The sequence below is a fragment of the Neomonachus schauinslandi genome, chromosome 2, assembly GCF_002201575.2.
Source record: "Neomonachus schauinslandi chromosome 2, ASM220157v2, whole genome shotgun sequence".
NCBI classification, from domain to species: domain Eukaryota; kingdom Metazoa; phylum Chordata; class Mammalia; order Carnivora; family Phocidae; genus Neomonachus; species Neomonachus schauinslandi.
Genome location: NC_058404.1, coordinates 38,799,362 through 38,816,780, shown reverse-complemented (window position 1 = coordinate 38,816,780; position 17,419 = coordinate 38,799,362). Strand labels below are relative to the sequence as shown.

Below are 17,419 nucleotides of genomic sequence, written 5' to 3'. Positions count from 1 at the left end.
TGTTAGTATATCTAGTGCCCACATTAGATAATGAAGTTTATAATTGGGGCCATTTCATTTTGAGATTTTTCAATTCTGGTGGTAAAAAAAGCTATCTATCTTACTGCCATTCCTTCTCTGTGTAGTAGAATTTGAGGCAGCATGCAAAGGAAGTAAGGGTCACCTAGGAAATCTTTCTTTTCAGTGCTCTTGGCTCCTGTTTCTTGACTTCGATTTGTAATGCCAGTTATTATTTGTTTTACTCAGTACTTTGTTTTGAAATGACTTTTGTACTAATGCCATAATTTCAGGTTGTATTGGTTTGTCTAATATGAGAGATTTTGGAAACCAGTATTAGATATCGTAGACACTTAGAAATATTATACCTCAGCAGTTCCCTGGAAGCTTTTAGTGTGCTGTGAATGACAGTTTTAAAAGTAAGCTGTGAGGTTGTGTAGGAAGAATGAATACACATTGTAAATCTCCAAGGGAGAAGGAAAAAAGTCACATACATGCCTTTTTCCACCCTTATTTGAGCATGAAACACTTATTGCATACAGGACTGGAGCTCCATGAATACACCTTGGCAAAGGTCTCAGTTGAATGTTAAATGTTTTCAGATAAAATATAATTATGTTTTAAAAGTGGCTTCCAAAGTAGTACTTGAAAAAATAGTGTAGTCTTCACACTTTAACAAATTAGACGTTTTTGTGTGTTAATCTACTTTTTTCTTTAATTCCAGTGTAATCTTTTTAAAGTATAGCTATCCACACTGATAGCAACTAAACTAATGAGGTTTATTAAAATTTCCTTCAGCTTCAATACTTCTTTATTTGAGAGAAAATGCAGTAATTTGTTTGGATTATGGTTTTTGTCCTCATATCTAGTATTTTTGTATATGTAGCTTTTAATGATAGTATCAGATCTCAGATTACCAAGGCATGTCCAGTTCTAGACACAGTTCAGGATGCAGGGAAGTCTGTGCTGAGGATAAATGAGGTGTGTATTTTATAATAGAAGAGCCACATGGTCTTGTGGATTACACTAAAATAGGTATAAAAGCCACTGACTTTTAATTTAGGTTATATTATTTCCATTACTTTATGAACTGATCCAGTCACTATTGCCTAGCTCCTCATAAACGGGACATTGTAAAGAAGTCCTATTAAATTACTGCTAAAATAGCTTGACTATTGTATAAATATTATAACAGAACATCTGAAAGAAAAATTTGAACTTTTATTTCACTTGTTGAATAATAGACTTTTAAGTTGCAGAATTTAATGGGATATTTAACCAGAGGGAAAGCCAGAATTTCAGGGGTCGAAGGAAGGAGGTAGTATAGTGGATGTCCTAACTTGAAAAGATGTATTATTATAGTTTTATACTTAAAAAGATGTATAAAGTCTGCTTTTATAATACCCACTTTATATCCATTTTATTCAGCACTCTATACCTAGTGCACCTAGCACAAGGTCTGACACACAGTAGTACCGTTGACCCTGAACTACACTGCAGTTAGGGGCACCAACTCCCCACACAGTCAGAAATCCATGTATAACTTTTGACTCCCCCAAAACTTAACTAATAGTCTACTGTTGACCAAAAGCCTTACCAATAGCATAAACAGTCAACATATTTTGTGTTACATGTACTATATATTATATTCTTAGAATAAAGTAAGCTAGAGAGAAGATAAAGTAAGAAAATCATAAAGAAGTTACATTTATATTACTGTACTGTATTTACCAAGAAAAATCCACATATGAGTGGATGTCCAAACCCATGTTGTTCGGAAAAAAATGGATAAATGATCAAATAAAGGAAGATAGCATATATACCTTGACAAAAATCTTCTTCACTAATTGGGTGTTCTGAAGGTAGGTTTTATTTTCTACTTAGTAGAGATTATCAAGGAGGGGAGAATATGAGATTTTCATTGTCTGCCACGGGGTAAATTTTAAAAAAGCCTGGGAAGTGTTAGTCTAATAGGAAGATCACTGAATTGGATATCTTTACTTCTCACCCTTGCCCTCCTTGTTAATTAGTTGGATGCTGTTAACCAAATTAGTTTTATCTTTAGTTTGTTTTCTCTCTTTCATTTGATTAATGGGGATGACAATGCATTCTCCACCTTTTTACTTGAGTAGTAATGAGAGTCAAAAAAGGATAGTTGTGAAAGTTTACGGTCTTATAAAAAGCCCTGTCTTTTTTGTTTAATTATTATTTACAGGCTGCCTAAATTGTATCTTTGTGAATTCTGTCTAAAATATATGAAAAGTAGAACTATTCTCCAGCAGCACATGAAGAAATGTGGTTGGTTCCATCCTCCTGCCAATGAGATTTACAGAAAAAATAATATTTCTGTCTTTGAGGTAAAGTAGATGTTTTTATAGTTGTCTTCCTATCATTTCGAATGTAGTGCCACCTATACTGTGTCTAATTGTACTTGGATTTTTTTGAAATGTTATTTTACTATTGTACTCAACGATTGAGTCCGATAATTCAGCTGTTATGAGAAGCAGAATTAGGCCAACCCAAATGGTACCAGGGTCACACCAGCTTGATCTCAGAATAAATTATTCTATAACTCAGGATTCCATTTGATTATAAAACGCCAACTGATTGTTTATGTTTAGATGTGATAAAATTGCATCTTAGAGTCTATGAAATGGTATTTAAATGAAAAAATTTCTCTTGCTCTACTTAAAGGAATATTTTGTAGAGGTATATTTAATAGCTGTAGTAAATCTTACTTTGTAAAGATACAAAAATATTTTTTTCACTTCATCATGATGATGTGACTTAGGCTATGTCTGTGATTCTGTTGTCAGTCATGGGTTTCTTGAGCCTCAGTTCTGTGGTGTCATCGCCAGGTGTTAATTTGAGTACCTGCCATGTATCCAGTTCTGTTATTGACTGTGATGATAGAATTTCAGATTGTCGGGATCTGCTCAGTCTCTAACTTTCTTGATTTTCCCTACACCTTCATTTTAGGGGAGCACTAGTGGAGCTCTTCACTTTGCGGGGAGGAGGAAGGGTGTGGTTTACAATACTGTTTCAGAATACCCAAGAGCAGACTGCTGCTCACCTTAAGCATATGTTGCTATGTATTTTAAAAGAAGTACTACTAAGTTACTGAAATTGTGGAGGAGGTTTCAGTCCTGAAATAGCAATGTCATAGGGTTTAATGTGGGCATCCATTGGCATTTGCATAAAAGAGCAAGCTCTGGCAACTCCAACAACACAGGTGTGTGTCAGGAGAAATACACTGCAGTGCTCCTGATCTTGGCCAACCCAGTTCCAAGAAATACCTCATTTGCCAGGTTCCTACCTAGGGAACCGGCTTGGTACCTCTGGCATAGTTCATACTCCTGAAAATAGCTTTGTTTGGGGTAAATCTGATCATGGCAGTCAGACTACATTGCTTCTGGCTGCTGGTATAGAGACTTTAGTTACACCTTGTTTTACTTAAATGTATTTTAGAAGAGGTTGCTTTTAGATCTTTTGTTGAATTACTTTAAAAAATGAATCAGATCAGCTTGCCATCTGAGGTATTACTGCAGCCACTCTTGTTATAAAAGCAGAAAATGCAGTTTTTAAAAGGGTCATCATTTCCTCGTCTAGCTAATCGTACTCTGTTGAATTAGAGTATTTTATATGTTTAGTTGTCTTAAAACAGCAGGTACCCTAATTCTGCTGTTGAAAGGATAGCTTCCAGGTTCTGATCACTGACAGCTTCTCTTAGGCTGGACTATGGATACTCACAGGTATTTGTAAGTGATGTGTAGTATTATTCTAGAACTAAAGAACCACTTTCCTCATCATTTTGTTCTGTTATTTTCCTCTAGGTTGATGGGAATGTGAGTACCATTTATTGTCAGAACCTGTGTCTCTTGGCAAAGTTGTTTCTTGACCACAAAACACTCTATTATGACGTGGAGCCATTTCTTTTTTATGTACTAACACAGAATGATGTCAAGGGCTGCCACCTTGTTGGCTACTTTTCTAAAGTAAGTATATCAGCTTAAAATTTGTTTGAATTCACATGGGAATCTGAAACAATCTTTGTCAGTTCTCACTAGGAGACACTACACAATGCAGCACCTTCTGGGTACCATCTAGCTTTTTGGAAAGGAAAATGAAGGAACATTCAGAAATGTACCAAGAGCTCGAAGGTGCTTAGTAACATTCAGCAGACTGTACTCTCCTAGGAACATGAGCTGCCGTTTATACTCAAGAGGAAAAGTTTTTAAATCACTTCTAGTCCCACGGTAATAATAGATAGAACTTGTGAAATAAACACAGTCAATACCTCTGTGAGCTTTTTCTCATTTTAAATCTTCTCGTCCTAGTTTAAATTTGAAGAATAGAAATAAGAATAAGAAGCCATTTTTATTCACGGGTATTTTCTCTCCTTCCTGTAATCTTCCATTCTCTTGGGGAGAACAAAAGGTGTTTTTTGTAGTCAAACAACATAAAAGATATACTTTTATTTAAGCTATCCTATGATAAAATCTGAGTGTATGAAAGAGTTAAGTGGGAGTACCAGCTTTCTGTTAGTTGTCTATTTCAGAAGTTAAGTATAATTTTATATATATTGCCTGATTTTTAAAAGGGTCTATACCCAACATTTTGAGATTGTTTTTTGTGAAGTTAGATACAACCGATGGGGAGATGGGACTGCCCTGGGTAGCGCCAGACCAGGAAATAAGAGAGTCTTTGAAGTGGTAGATGAGTTTTCCCATTTCTGGAGTGCCACACTGACTCATCATTTATAGCCTTGCAGTTTGATTGGGACTCAGATTCCTCTGCTCATCTTAGGCAATGGCATACTGTCTTTGAGTTGCAGATGGTATTAGATGGCATAATTTTATTTTACATTTTTATTCTCCTGGGATGGTTGCTTTGTGGGTAATGGCAATGACTTAACATTGTCCTGTCTCCTCCCAGTGGGGTATTTTTTTTCTTGATGTGCATGCTATTCTCAAAGGACCAGGGCTGTGGTTTTGACTGTTAGTCTTTGTTTCTTAATACTTAGCATTACTATTCAGTCTTACTCGCATGTTGTTTTAAAACTTTCTTTACCAGGAAAAGCACTGCCAACAGAAGTACAACGTTTCCTGTATAATGATTCTTCCCCAATACCAGCGTAAGGGCTATGGCAGGTTTCTCATCGATTTCAGTAAGGATTATAATAATTTTTCATTATCTCTTCTTGTGGACTTCCTGTATATATATATATTTTTAGAGATTTGCAGATGATTTATTGGTTGCTAGTATCTTTCGTCACAGTATGGGACTTTAAAACCTAAAGTCATGAATTTTTTTCTTTTGATTGGACATGAAATATTTTTAAATAGCTTATACCGAACACCAACTTTTTATGATCTGTTGCAAATAGTTCGAATTTTCAACTCTTAATTTACAGGTGGAACTTAGTTTCATGATAATTCTAACTCACAGCAATACTCAACACATTGTGTAAGTTAGTACAGTAAAGAAGTACAGCACTCACCTTATTTGTTACCTAATTATCAGGGAAAATACGTACATCATTTTTTAGTTACGGGCTCTACCTAGTGGTTAAAATATGCAGTGCACCTTAAAAAAAATGTTAAAAATAAATGGCATAGGAAATAATTTAATCTGACTTAAACATTGAAAGCCAAACAGCTCTAAAAAGTCATTGTAGAATTTGAATTTTGTTTTACGTGTTGATAGTCTTGCTTAGAAAGTAAATATATGCTTACAGTAAATTTTATATTGATTATAACAAAGTGATTTTTGAGGGAATATTTTGATACAGGCAGTTCTTCTAAATATCATATGATTATATCACCAGTGTTAAGAAGTTAATTCTCAGATGGACCAGTTCAGCTTATTCTGGTTGGCCTTAGACTGTACTCCTGACCATATTTTATTGGAAATATGTGCCATTGATTATTTTGTACGTTTTCTTGGCCTTCTTAGATTGGTAGTAGAGAGTGCAACTCAGATTATTTCCTTTAATATCAATATATTGTTTTGAAGCAGGACTCATGTTTGGATGTGTTATGCCATTAAGTAGCAAAGTTAGGGGAAAATATTTTATTATACTAATTAGTTATACTTTTGAGATACGCAAACAGCAGTCTGTGATTACAGTATTTGTTTTCATTTGCTTTTCCTAATGTAATCTATTTTCCCACATTACCATTCATAGACTGCTTTTTAGTAGTTTCCCTTGATGACAAAAAACTGCATTTCTTCTGCCATCTCCATTGTTGATGCTCTCAGAATTTATGCCTTTTTTTTTTTTTTCAAATATTTTATTTATTTATTTGACAGCGAGAGAGAGGGAACACAAGTGAGGGGAGTGGGAGGGGGAGAAGCAGGCCTCCCGCCGAGCAGGGAGCCTGATGTGGGGCTCGATCATGACCTGAGCCAAAGGCAGACGCTTAATGACTGAGCCACCCAGGCACCCCTGTTTGGTTTTTTTAAAGATTTTATTTATTTATTTGACGGAGAGAGACACAGCGAGAGAGGGAACACAAGCAGGGGGAGTGGGAGAGGGAGAAGCAGGCTTCCCGCCGAGCAGGGAGCCCGATGTGGGGCTCGATCCCAGGCCTCTGGGATCATGACCTGAGTCGAAGGCAGACGCTGAACGACTGAGCCACCCAGGCGCCCCAATTTAAGCCTTTCTTTTTCTGTTCTTGAGAGTCCTGCTCTAGACAGGAGAACAGATACCACCATACACTCACAGGGACACCCTCACGCTGACATCCTTGCTCACTAAGAGTTTAAGGGTAAGAGGTCATTGTGAGGAGAGCTTTGGCTGAAGTGAGAAATTGTCATCTGATTCACTCACAGAAGAACCACGATCTTAACAGATAGGATTACGTAAAAATGAAGGCATTCTTTTTTTTTTTTTTAAAGATTTTATTTATTTATTTGACAGAGAGACACAGTGAGAGAGGGAACACAAGCAGGGGGAGTGGGAGAGAGAGAAGCAGGCTTCCCGCCGAGCAGGGAGCCCGATGCGGGGCTTGATCCCAGGACCCCGGGATCATGACCTGAGCCGAAGGCAGACGCCTAATGACTGAGCCACCCAGGTGTCCCTGAAGGCATTCTTTTGTATTGTTTAACAATTCAGATATAGCTGTTGCTATCTGGTGGTCCAAATAAAAATGCAAGGGAGGTTTTCCCCCATAAAATAAAAAGCATTATTGCCTTAATCTTATTAATGCATCCTATTAATATGAAGTCCTCTGATTTATTTTAACAGTGTGATTTATAGTAAGTATAGGCAAAGTAATACTAACCTAAGGTTCAGTGTATACAAATTACATAATCTTGTGCAAATCTGTGTTGAAGTAATTTTTCAGTTTTGTTCTTTTTCTTGAAGGAATTTACCCTTGACATTATTGGTTGTGGAAGAGGGAATTGTTATTTTGGTGAATTAGCCTATTTTAGGCTCTCTGACATATTTGTGATTCGGGGGTTTCTTTAGGTTATTTGTTATCAAAGCGTGAAGGCCAAGCAGGGTCTCCAGAGAAACCATTATCCGATCTAGGTCGTCTTTCCTACATGGCTTACTGGAAAAGTGTAATATTGGAGTGCCTTTATCACCAAAATGACAAGCAAATCAGCATTAAGAAGTTAAGCAAGTTGACTGGAATCTGCCCTCAAGACATTACTTCCACACTCCACCACCTACGAATGCTGGACTTCCGCAGTGACCAGTGAGTATCACATCCCTTCGTATACTTTCCAAAGACAATTAGGTAGAAGTGTTTGGATGAGGCAGCCAGATTATCAGTGAAAGGGCATAAACTAATATAAGTGGTACATTGGTGATCCTGAGACACCATTTTCGTTTCTGTGATATTTGATACCATTGACCGCATTTTTTTTTTTTCAACTGTATTTTCTGGTCTTCCTTCTAACTTTCGGACCTAAGCTATTGAAGCTTTTCTTTTCTAATGTTGGCAGCACCTTTAATACAAGAGGTAACAACTCTAGAAATAATGTCTAATAAAATATTCCCATGATTTATTTCCACATAAAGTGGTACAAAGTAAAATGTAGGTCAAAGGAAGGTCAGCTCACCCTTATCTAAAGGGGTTGGGAAAAGATCACAGAGAAAGGAAGGAGGCATTGGGCTAGAAAGATGGAGGATAGGAGATAGATTACAGGAGAGTAGCAGCAATTCCAGAGGTGGGAAGTTTGAGACAGTGAATGGTTAAAATCACTTCATCCACTGTTCTCATTGAGTGTGAAGTAGCTGTCCAACTTCGTATTTCTTAGCTATCTTATATGGTGGCGGCTGTTATTTCTGTATTTCATGCTCCCGAGTGGGCAGTTTTTGAAGCATTTGTCATCACCTCCATGGTTTTCTGGGGGTTATAGCTCCATATTCATTGTTAGGTACTCCTTGTACATCGTTGATTGCTATAAACTTTGCTCTGGTTCCAGATTTGTGATAATCCGCCGGGAAAAACTTATCCAGGATCACATGGCAAAGCTTCAACTGAATTTGCGACCTGTAGATGTAGATCCAGAATGTTTGCGCTGGACTCCTGTCATAGTCTCCAATTCTGTTGTCTCAGAGGAGGAAGAAGAGGAGGCTGAGGAAGGCGAAAACGAAGAGCCGCAGTGCCAGGAAAGAGAATTAGAGATGAGTGTAAGGGCATGACTAGTCTCTATTTTTGATGACAGAAGGCTCTGGTTTTGGTTCATGAGTATTGTGATACGTGTTACATACAATATCTTAAGCCCACACAGTTCACATTAGCATTTCAGAGTTGATTTCAGTGATAGAAATTTTAGGAAGACTGGGTTTTGTTTACTTATTTGTATATTTTTAAGCCTTGGATCATTAGGAGACCTTCAAATTTGTTACAATGTGTTACTTAGAACTAAGAATTCCTTACCAGGGTCCTGATAAACAGCTAAAGTTCAAGCTGTGTGGTAGTAATTGAGGAATCTGAATTTAATTCTGACCATTGTTAAAAATGAAATGAAGATCCCTTTTCCTTAAAATAAAACATTAAGGAAATAATATAAACGTGTATGTTTTCTAATAGAGCACTAAATAATTCAGTGGGTACACGAATGTCTTTAAGCCGTTAAAGGGTTAATGAGGGACTGTACAACATTTTGTAGTGTTCAGTATTTTTCTTCATGTGATGCGTATCTTTCTCTGTTCTTTTTTTTTAAGCTGTGCTTTCATCCTTTAAAAATCTATGTCCTCCTTTGATAAACGTAAGCAGTTTCACGCCCATTTAATGTAATTTAATTTTCAAAATGAAATTAAATATTCAGAATAAAAATAAAAGTAACTACAGACATTTTCTTTCATTTTTTTCAAACACCCCCTTTTTCTTGCCCATGCTCCAGAGCCCATCTCCTGTTTATAAATTTTATTGCTGAGAAATTTGGTAAATTATATCATTTAACATTTATAAGAACAATGCTGTTCACTTCGTTTATTGAAGGTGGGATTGCATAGTGGCTAAGAGCACTAGCTCTTGGGTCAGACTGCCTGGGTTTAGATCCCAGCTTCCACATTTGCTCTTGCATGTCCTAGGGCGAGTTACTTGTATTTTTTGTGCCTCAGTTACCTTGTTTGTAAAATGAAGATATAATAATAACACTTCATACAATTGTTGTAAGGATTAAATGAATCTTATTAAGCATTTAAAGCAGTGCCTAACACATGAGAAATATTCCTGATAGCTATTAAATAATACTTTTCTTTTTAAAGCTCTGTTTTCTTATCTCTATTTAAGAGGTCAGATAGGAGGTATAAAAATAAGACTGAAAAATTAATCAGCATGGTTTTATTTTCCAAAATCAGGTGGGAAAGTCTGCATCTCGGGAAAACAAAGAACAAGATTCTTACTCCTCATTAGAAAGTGAAAAGAAACCAGAAGTTACGGCACCAGCCAGTTCTACGCGTCTGCACAAACAAGTCCTTTCCTGTGATAGTCTTCCTGCAAATAACCAGCCATCCCGGAGAGGCCGCTGGGGGAGGAAGAACAGAAAAACCCAGGAACGTTTTGGTGATAAAGATTCTAAACTGCTCTTGGAAGAGACTTCAGCTCCTCAGGAACAATATGGAGAATGTGAGGAAAAATCAGAAACCTCCCAAGAACAATACGCTGAAAGTGAGGAGCAGTTGGCAGCCTCTCAGGAGCAGCCAAGCCAGGATGGGAAGCCAGACATCCCCAAAAGAAGACTAAGTGAGGGGGTTGAGCTCTGGCGAGGACAGCTGAAGAAGAGCCCCGAGGCACTGAAGTGTAGATTACCAGAAGGCACTGATAGACTGCCCCGTCGCTATAGTGATGGTGACAGGGCTCTCCTCAGAGGCTTCAGTGAGAGTAGTGAGGAGGAAGAAGAGCCAGAAAGTCCTCGGTCCAGCTCCCCACCAGTTCTTACAAAGCCCACATTGAAGAGAAAAGTAAGGTTTTTCTTTTGACTTGTCTGTTCTTTTCCGAATTACAGCTTATTATATACATCTGTTCTAGAGTTCTGAAAAAGTAAATATAGAAATTGTTAGTGTGTTATTTTTTTAGACTTTATGCCTCAGTGTATTGTAGCTTATGATCTTCCCAGTGAACATTTGAAATGTGGATATGGCTTCTGTGGTTCATGGGAATGAACATAGATGTCATAAGCTTATTTAAGGACTGACAAACTTGTTTTTCAGCTTGCTGGTTTGATGTTGTAATCATGACTTTTAGGGATTTGTCAAGTATTTTAAAAGTATGTATAGATTAGAAATGTTTATGTTAGAAAAGGAGAAAAGTATCGGACGGCTTGATGGACAGCGGTGCCCTGTGTTGGGGTGCTCAGAGAGGCCGTTAGTCTTAGGTGGGGGTGGGCCTTTTTCCCTGTGCTTTCTTCTCCCGTCTCCATCTCTCCCTTCTTTCTTTCAATGGTTTGACTTAACCTGGTTTTAGAAGTATTTTCTCAGCTTTGTCTCGTCATCTTGCAAAGTTTGAATGATAGCCAGTTTATAAATGTGTTGTGATGCTGATAATGAATTCTGGCAAACCATATACCAGAACTGTCCCAGGCTGTGCAGTGAACTTTAAGCATTGCCGCAAGCCAGCCAGACTGAGCTCAGCCTCCTGGATGAGCCACCCTGTAGTAGTGGGGTGACAGCTTTCATCCAAAGCAGCGAAATTGTTCCTTTCCTTAGCAGAACCTTATGGGGGGAGGGGGGAGCAGGGCAATATATAAAAACATAAGTTTTTAATTTTAGAACAGTTTTAGATTTATGCAGTTATTGCAGAGAAAGTACAGAGAGTTCCTGTATTCCTTATAGGCAGTTTCCCCTACTGTTAACCTCTTACGTTGGTATAGTACATTTGTCACAAATAGTGAACTAGTATTTTATTAACTAGACTCCATACTTTATTTAGATCTCCTCAGTTTTCCTGTATGTCCTTTTTCTGTTCCAGGACCTCATCCAGCACACCACATTACACTTAGTAGTCATGCCTCTTTGGTCCCTCTTGATTGTGACAGTTTCTCAGACTCCTTGTTTTTGATGACCTTGACAGTTTGACAAGTACTGGCTAGGTATTTTAGAACGTCCCTCATGATATTAGAATGGGGTAATATGTTTTTGGGAAGAAGACCACAGAGGTAAAGTGTCATTCTTATCATATAAAAGGTATCTGATAAATATGTATGTACACACACATACACACCAAACACAAGAGTATTACTGTCAGTATGACTTTTCACTATTGATATCAGCCTAGATCACCCGGTTTGAGGTTGTGTTTGTCAGATTTCTCCACTGTAAATTAGTCACTCCTTTTTTCCCCTTTCCCATGCTGTACTCTTTGGAAGGTAGTCACTGCCAGCAGTGATATGGAGAGTTATACTCTGTTCTTAGGAGCAGAATATCTGTGTTAATTATTTGGAATTCTGCTTGGAGATTTATTCATTCCCACCCATCTGTTTTCTTATTCAGGCATTTACTAATACCGGCATAGTTTACTTATTCAAGCATTTATTAATACTGGCGTAGACTCGGATATTTACTTTACACTTTGAGTTACAACCCAGCAGTACCACTTGATTTAATTTGTTGCTCAAATGTTCCAGCTTTGGCCATTAGGAGTTTTTAAGTTTTGCTCCCACGTCCCTTTAACGTAATACGTACCGTCATCAGTGTAAGGTTTTTTATTTTGTTTTGAGCACTTCCTTACTTTCTAGTACTACAGGATATTCTAGGTTCATCTTGTATATTTCATGTCCCAATCCTAGAGTCAGCCATTTTTCCAAAGAGCAGAGCCAAATGTGTTGAACCTGGTTTGAAAATTGTACTCTCAACTAAAAGGCCTAGTAAATTTAAATTTGAAGTGGAGAAAAACTCAACACTAGCTAACTCTGCCATTCATTACGTGATCATGAAGAATGTATCTTTGCCATTCCAGGCTTATATTGCCTATTTATAAGAAAATTATGCTATTTCCCTGTGTAAACAAGAGAATATTGTAACAGGCAGTGAGATCATGCACAAAATACTTGAAGTTCTTAAATTCTCTTGACTGGTAGTCAAGAGACTATATTTTACAGCCGTTTCTGTGCTGACTGGGTATGTGACCTTAAGCAAGCCCTGTAACCTTTCTCGCCATAGAGGGCATTGGATTAGATCATTTCCGGTGCATCGTCTTTATCATTTTGTTGTCTCTATTATGAGCCATGAGACAAACAGAAAGTGTTTTATTTTTTTTTCTCTTGAGGTAAAGAGATGTTAAAGGACTAGCTTTTCTGTCATTTCAGTATTGAAATAGGCATTTCCCTAGAGTGTTAAATGTAACTGAAGTATTAATAAGGGAATTATAATATCTGCTCTTTGGGCATGCCTTTTATAAAGTTGTATTCAATCATCCAACATCTTTCTGTGATAACTTTATGTGTAGTATCTTACTGTAGTATTTTGAAATAATACTCAAAATGTCTCTTGGCAAACAGTGTACCCATTTTATATGTGCTAATTCTATTAGGTTCAGACACTGTTCATTATGTTATTAATAGAAGTGATAGCATTCATTACTGTAAATAAAATACTTCCTTCCTCTTTTAAATAGAAACCAATTCTTCACCGAAGGAGGAGAGTTCGAAAGCGCAAACACCACAATAGCAGTGTGGTCACAGAAACTATTTCTGAGACTACAGAGGTGTTAGATGAACCTTTTGAAGACTCTGACTCCGAGAGGCCAATGCCAAGATTAGAACCCACGTTTGAGATTGATGAAGAGGAAGAGGAAGAGGATGAAAGTGAACTCTTCTCTAGAGGGTACTTCCATCGCCTCTCCTCACAGGATGTGCTCAGGTGTCGATCCTCTTCTAAGAGGAAATCTAAAGATGAAGAGGACGATGAAGAGTCAGATGATGCTGATGGTATGTTTTAGAGAACTGTTGCTTATGGTAGCTTTATTGTTTTTAAAGAAACAGGCTGCAAGTGATAGCTGCAAACCCTTCCATCAAAAGGCTGAAAGAGCGACACTCCCCACTAAGCCAGTAAAGGACGGCCAACTTGGTAACCTCTCAAAATTTGCGTCGAGTATATTCATCCCTATTTTCTCACTGAGCTCTCTGTCCTTTTAAAAAGTTTTTTTTTTTTCCTAGTTTCCCCTTCAGGGGACCTATTTTTGCCTCTGCAGAAAATATCTTGCTATCAGGATATTGTTCTTTTTTGCCTAATCCTTTCTCAGCCATTATCTGAATCTTTAGTTAATGGGTGGATTGGACTTAGCATCAGGAAGACATTGAAGTAATAACCCTTTACTAGATAGAAAGTACACTCTGTGGACCTACCTGTTTTGCTAATTGTTGTATGCTGAGTGCTTAAAATAGGCACTCGGTAAATATTGCTAAACGGATACATGCTAGGAAGATGGTTCTTAAGTAAGATCAGATTCATGTAAATTGGACTTGCTTCACATCTGTTCAGGAATCCTTCTGAATCATATCTCTAATGTGCCTTTCTCGTGAGTAGTAAATTTCTAATAAAAATGGTAACAATGCCTCAGGGTAGGTTAAATTTTATGGCATAGTGCAAAATCCAGTGATTTACTTTTAAAATAGCCTTGTCGTTTAGAAGTAAAGAAACTGGGGCTCATATATGAGCTGGGTCACAGACCAGGTCATTTACATCCTACCCTAAAGTTTCTGCCGGTGCATTATGCTGCCTGCGTCTGCAGTGTTTGCCTAAAAGGGGGGGGGCGGCGGGGAGTGGTCAAACTCAGCTTTTTTTTTTTTTTACTTTGCTGGGTGAATTTGGGGGAATCCAGTTGTCCACTCTTGGTGGAATTATAGCATTTATTTATTAATTGAGCTTTTTATTCTTTAAAAAATAAATTTGCTCAATTTCATATCTAGTAGAAACTTGCATTTTCTCCATTCTCATATTTTTATATAAGAAATACTTTTAATATAGTGACAAGATGACTGAGTGCTTTGCTGTGAATGATTTTCTGCAGTTTTGTTGTGTTATGCTTTGAGGTATATAACTAGGAAACCAGAGATTTATTGTGTAAATTTGGCCCTTCAGTAAAATTCTCTCTTGGATCATTGTAGACTAAAATAATATCCCTTGTTTAAATTTTTGTTGACTAGGACAGATTTTCTGTGATGTGGCCATTTCCTTTCTTTATTTTCACGGTATTATTGCCAGTTGTGCCTTTGTAGCTTCCCCCTCAAAATCCTGTTCTTGCCTTGGTGTTCTGCCCTTTAAAAACTAATGGGAGGGCGCCTGGGTGGCTCAGTTGGTTAAGCGACTGCCTTCAGCTCAGGTCATGATCCTGGAGTCCTTGGATCGAGTCCCGCATCGGGCTCCCTGCTCGGCGGGGAGCCTGCTTCTCCCTCTCCCGCTCCCCCCTCTTGTGCTCTCTCTCTCTCTCACTCTCTCTCTCAAATAAATAAATAAAAAATCTTTAAAAAAAAAAAACTAATGGGATTAATGAAAGAAAAATTAATGGGAAATATTAATGTACTTAATGCTGCACCACACTGGACACCTAAACATGGTTGAAATGGTACATTTTCTGCTATGCATAGTTTACTACAATCTTTAAAAATAGAAAAAAGTAATGGGGAGAAAATAATGCTAATGTCAAATTTATTTCTAATAAATCATTGTCATTGGTGCGTTCACTTTTTCTTCAGGTCAGTATTTGTCTAGGGCTAAAGGCCTTGCGGCTGTTCCCGTACAAACACAACATCGATTGAGCAGTTATTCATGTAAGATTGCTCAGTCATGGCCTGGGGTAATTAACTCATGATATTACCTGAAGTAATGATTTTATGGAAACCAAGAAAACCAGAGAGAGAATATAAATTGCAAACAGGAAAAATTAAAAATAAGAAATGAGCTGATTTGTGACTTACACAGTAAAGACCGCTTGTCTGAAGTAGTTGTAATCACTGCTGAGCATTTGCATCTTTATGTGGCTTAGCTCCATTTTCTAGAGGAGAAAACGGACTTGTAGACTAATTTCCTAAAGCCGTGCAGTTGGTGATGATAAACCTGAACTGGTTTTAAGTAGTGGGGGGCAGCAGAGTGTTGACCAGGATTCTTTCCTTGTTCTGCCAGCTCACTGCGTGACTTTAGAAGAGGTCTTTATTAGGTCTCTCCTTTAGATTCTTAACTTGAAAGTGAAGGTAATCTGGAGTTTGTGATGATTAATAAAACTATTTGTGTTGCACATGTAGTCTCAGAAAAAGGCACTGGTACAAGTAGAAAATCTTGTAACTTTTTTTTAATGTGTTGTTTTGTTTTGTTTTTATTCCTCCTGTATAGACACTCCTGTCCTAAAGCCAGTATCTCTCTTGAGAAAATGTGATGTGAAGGATTCTCAACTTGAGCCAGATACATCCACACCTATGAAAAAGAAGAAGGGATGGCCCAAAGGCAAAAGCCGCAAACCAATCCACTGGAAGAAAAGACCTGGTCGCAAACCAGGATTTAAGTTGAATCGGGAAATCATACCCGTTTCTACTCAAGAATGCGTTGTTGAGCCCATTGTCCCCATTCCTAAAGCGGGACGTAAAGCCAAACTTCAGGAGAACGAAGAAACTGTTGAACCAAAAGAAGACTTGCCTTTAACTGAAGAAAGGAAGGAAGAGGAGGAGATGCACGTGGAAGCAGAAGAGGTTGAAGAGGGAGAAGAAGAAGACACAACCAGCAGTGAAGTTAGAGCAGCATCTCCAGTGGATAGCAACAGTCCCGAGACAGAAACGAAAGAACCCGAGATAGAAGAGGAGGAGGAGAAGCCCCGTGTCTTAGAAGAGCAGAGGCAATCAGAAGAGGAGCAACAAGAACTAGAAGAACAGGAGCAAGAGGAAGAGGATGAAGTGGCTATAGAGACAAACCAGAATGAAGACCATGATGCAGATGATGAAGATGATGGTCATCTGGAATCTACCAAGAAAAAAGAGCTAGAGGAGCAGCTCGTTGGAGAAGATGTCAAGGAGGAGCCCGGTGGTCAGGAGTCTTTTTTAGATACTAATATGCAGAGCAGTAGGGAGAATATAAAGGATAAAGAGGAAATGGAACCAGATTCTGAAGAGGAACAGACTTCGCATGAAACGTCCATGGTATCAGAGCATATGCCGGGGTCTGAGGATGATCATGAAGAAGATTCAAACTCTAAGGAAGAATTAATTGAGCTGAAAGAGGAAGAAGAGATTCCTCATAGTGAACTGGATCTGGAAACCGTGCAAGCAGTGCAGTCTTTGACTCAAGAGGAAAGTAACGAGCACGAGGGAGCCTACCAGGACTGTGAAGAAACTCTGGCAGCGTGTCAGACCCTGCAGAGTTACACCCAGGCTGATGAAGACCCTCAGATGTCAATGGTTGAAGACTGCCATGCTTCGGAACATAATAGTCCAATATCTTCTGTTCAGTCTCATCCCAGCCAGTCGGTCCGTTCAGTCAGTAGTCCCACCGTGCCTGCCCTCGAAAGTGGTTACACCCAGATTAGCCCGGAGCAAGGATCCCTGTCCGCACCCTCTATGCAGAACATGGAGACCAGCCCCATGATGGATGTGCCTTCCGTATCAGACCACTCTCAGCAGGTGGTGGACAGTGGCTTCAGTGACCTGGGCAGCATCGAGAGCACCACAGAGAACTACGAGAACCCCAGCAGTTACGATTCTACAATGGGCGGCAGCATCTGTGGGAACAGCTCTTCGCAGAGCAGCTGCTCCTATGGCGGCCTGTCATCCTCCAGCAGCCTCACCCAGAACAGCTGTGTTGTCACTCAGCAAATGGCCGGCATGGGCAACAGCTGCAGCATGCTGCCGCAGAACGGCGTGCAGCCTGCCGCGGCCAACTGCAGCATCAAGTCACCTCAGAGTTGTGTGGTGGAGAGGCCTCCGAGTAACCAGCAGCAGCCGCCGCCGCCGCCGCCGCCGCAGCAGCCGCCGCCGC

At 38.8% G+C, this 17,419-nt stretch overlaps 1 protein-coding gene across 1 annotated transcript in view; it reads left to right on the top strand.

Moving 5' to 3' along the window:
• KAT6A (lysine acetyltransferase 6A) overlaps positions 1-17,419 on the top strand; it is a 112,546-nt gene that overhangs the window by 91,042 nt on the left and 4,085 nt on the right. The window contains exons 9-16 of the mRNA XM_021681561.2: positions 2,213-2,354; positions 3,831-3,992; positions 5,071-5,164; positions 7,472-7,703; positions 8,437-8,644; positions 9,821-10,423; positions 13,074-13,386; positions 15,788-17,419. Of these exons, the coding sequence (XP_021537236.1) occupies positions 2,213-2,354; positions 3,831-3,992; positions 5,071-5,164; positions 7,472-7,703; positions 8,437-8,644; positions 9,821-10,423; positions 13,074-13,386; positions 15,788-17,419 (3,386 nt within the window). The remainder of the gene's footprint in view (positions 1-2,212; positions 2,355-3,830; positions 3,993-5,070; positions 5,165-7,471; positions 7,704-8,436; positions 8,645-9,820; positions 10,424-13,073; positions 13,387-15,787) is intronic.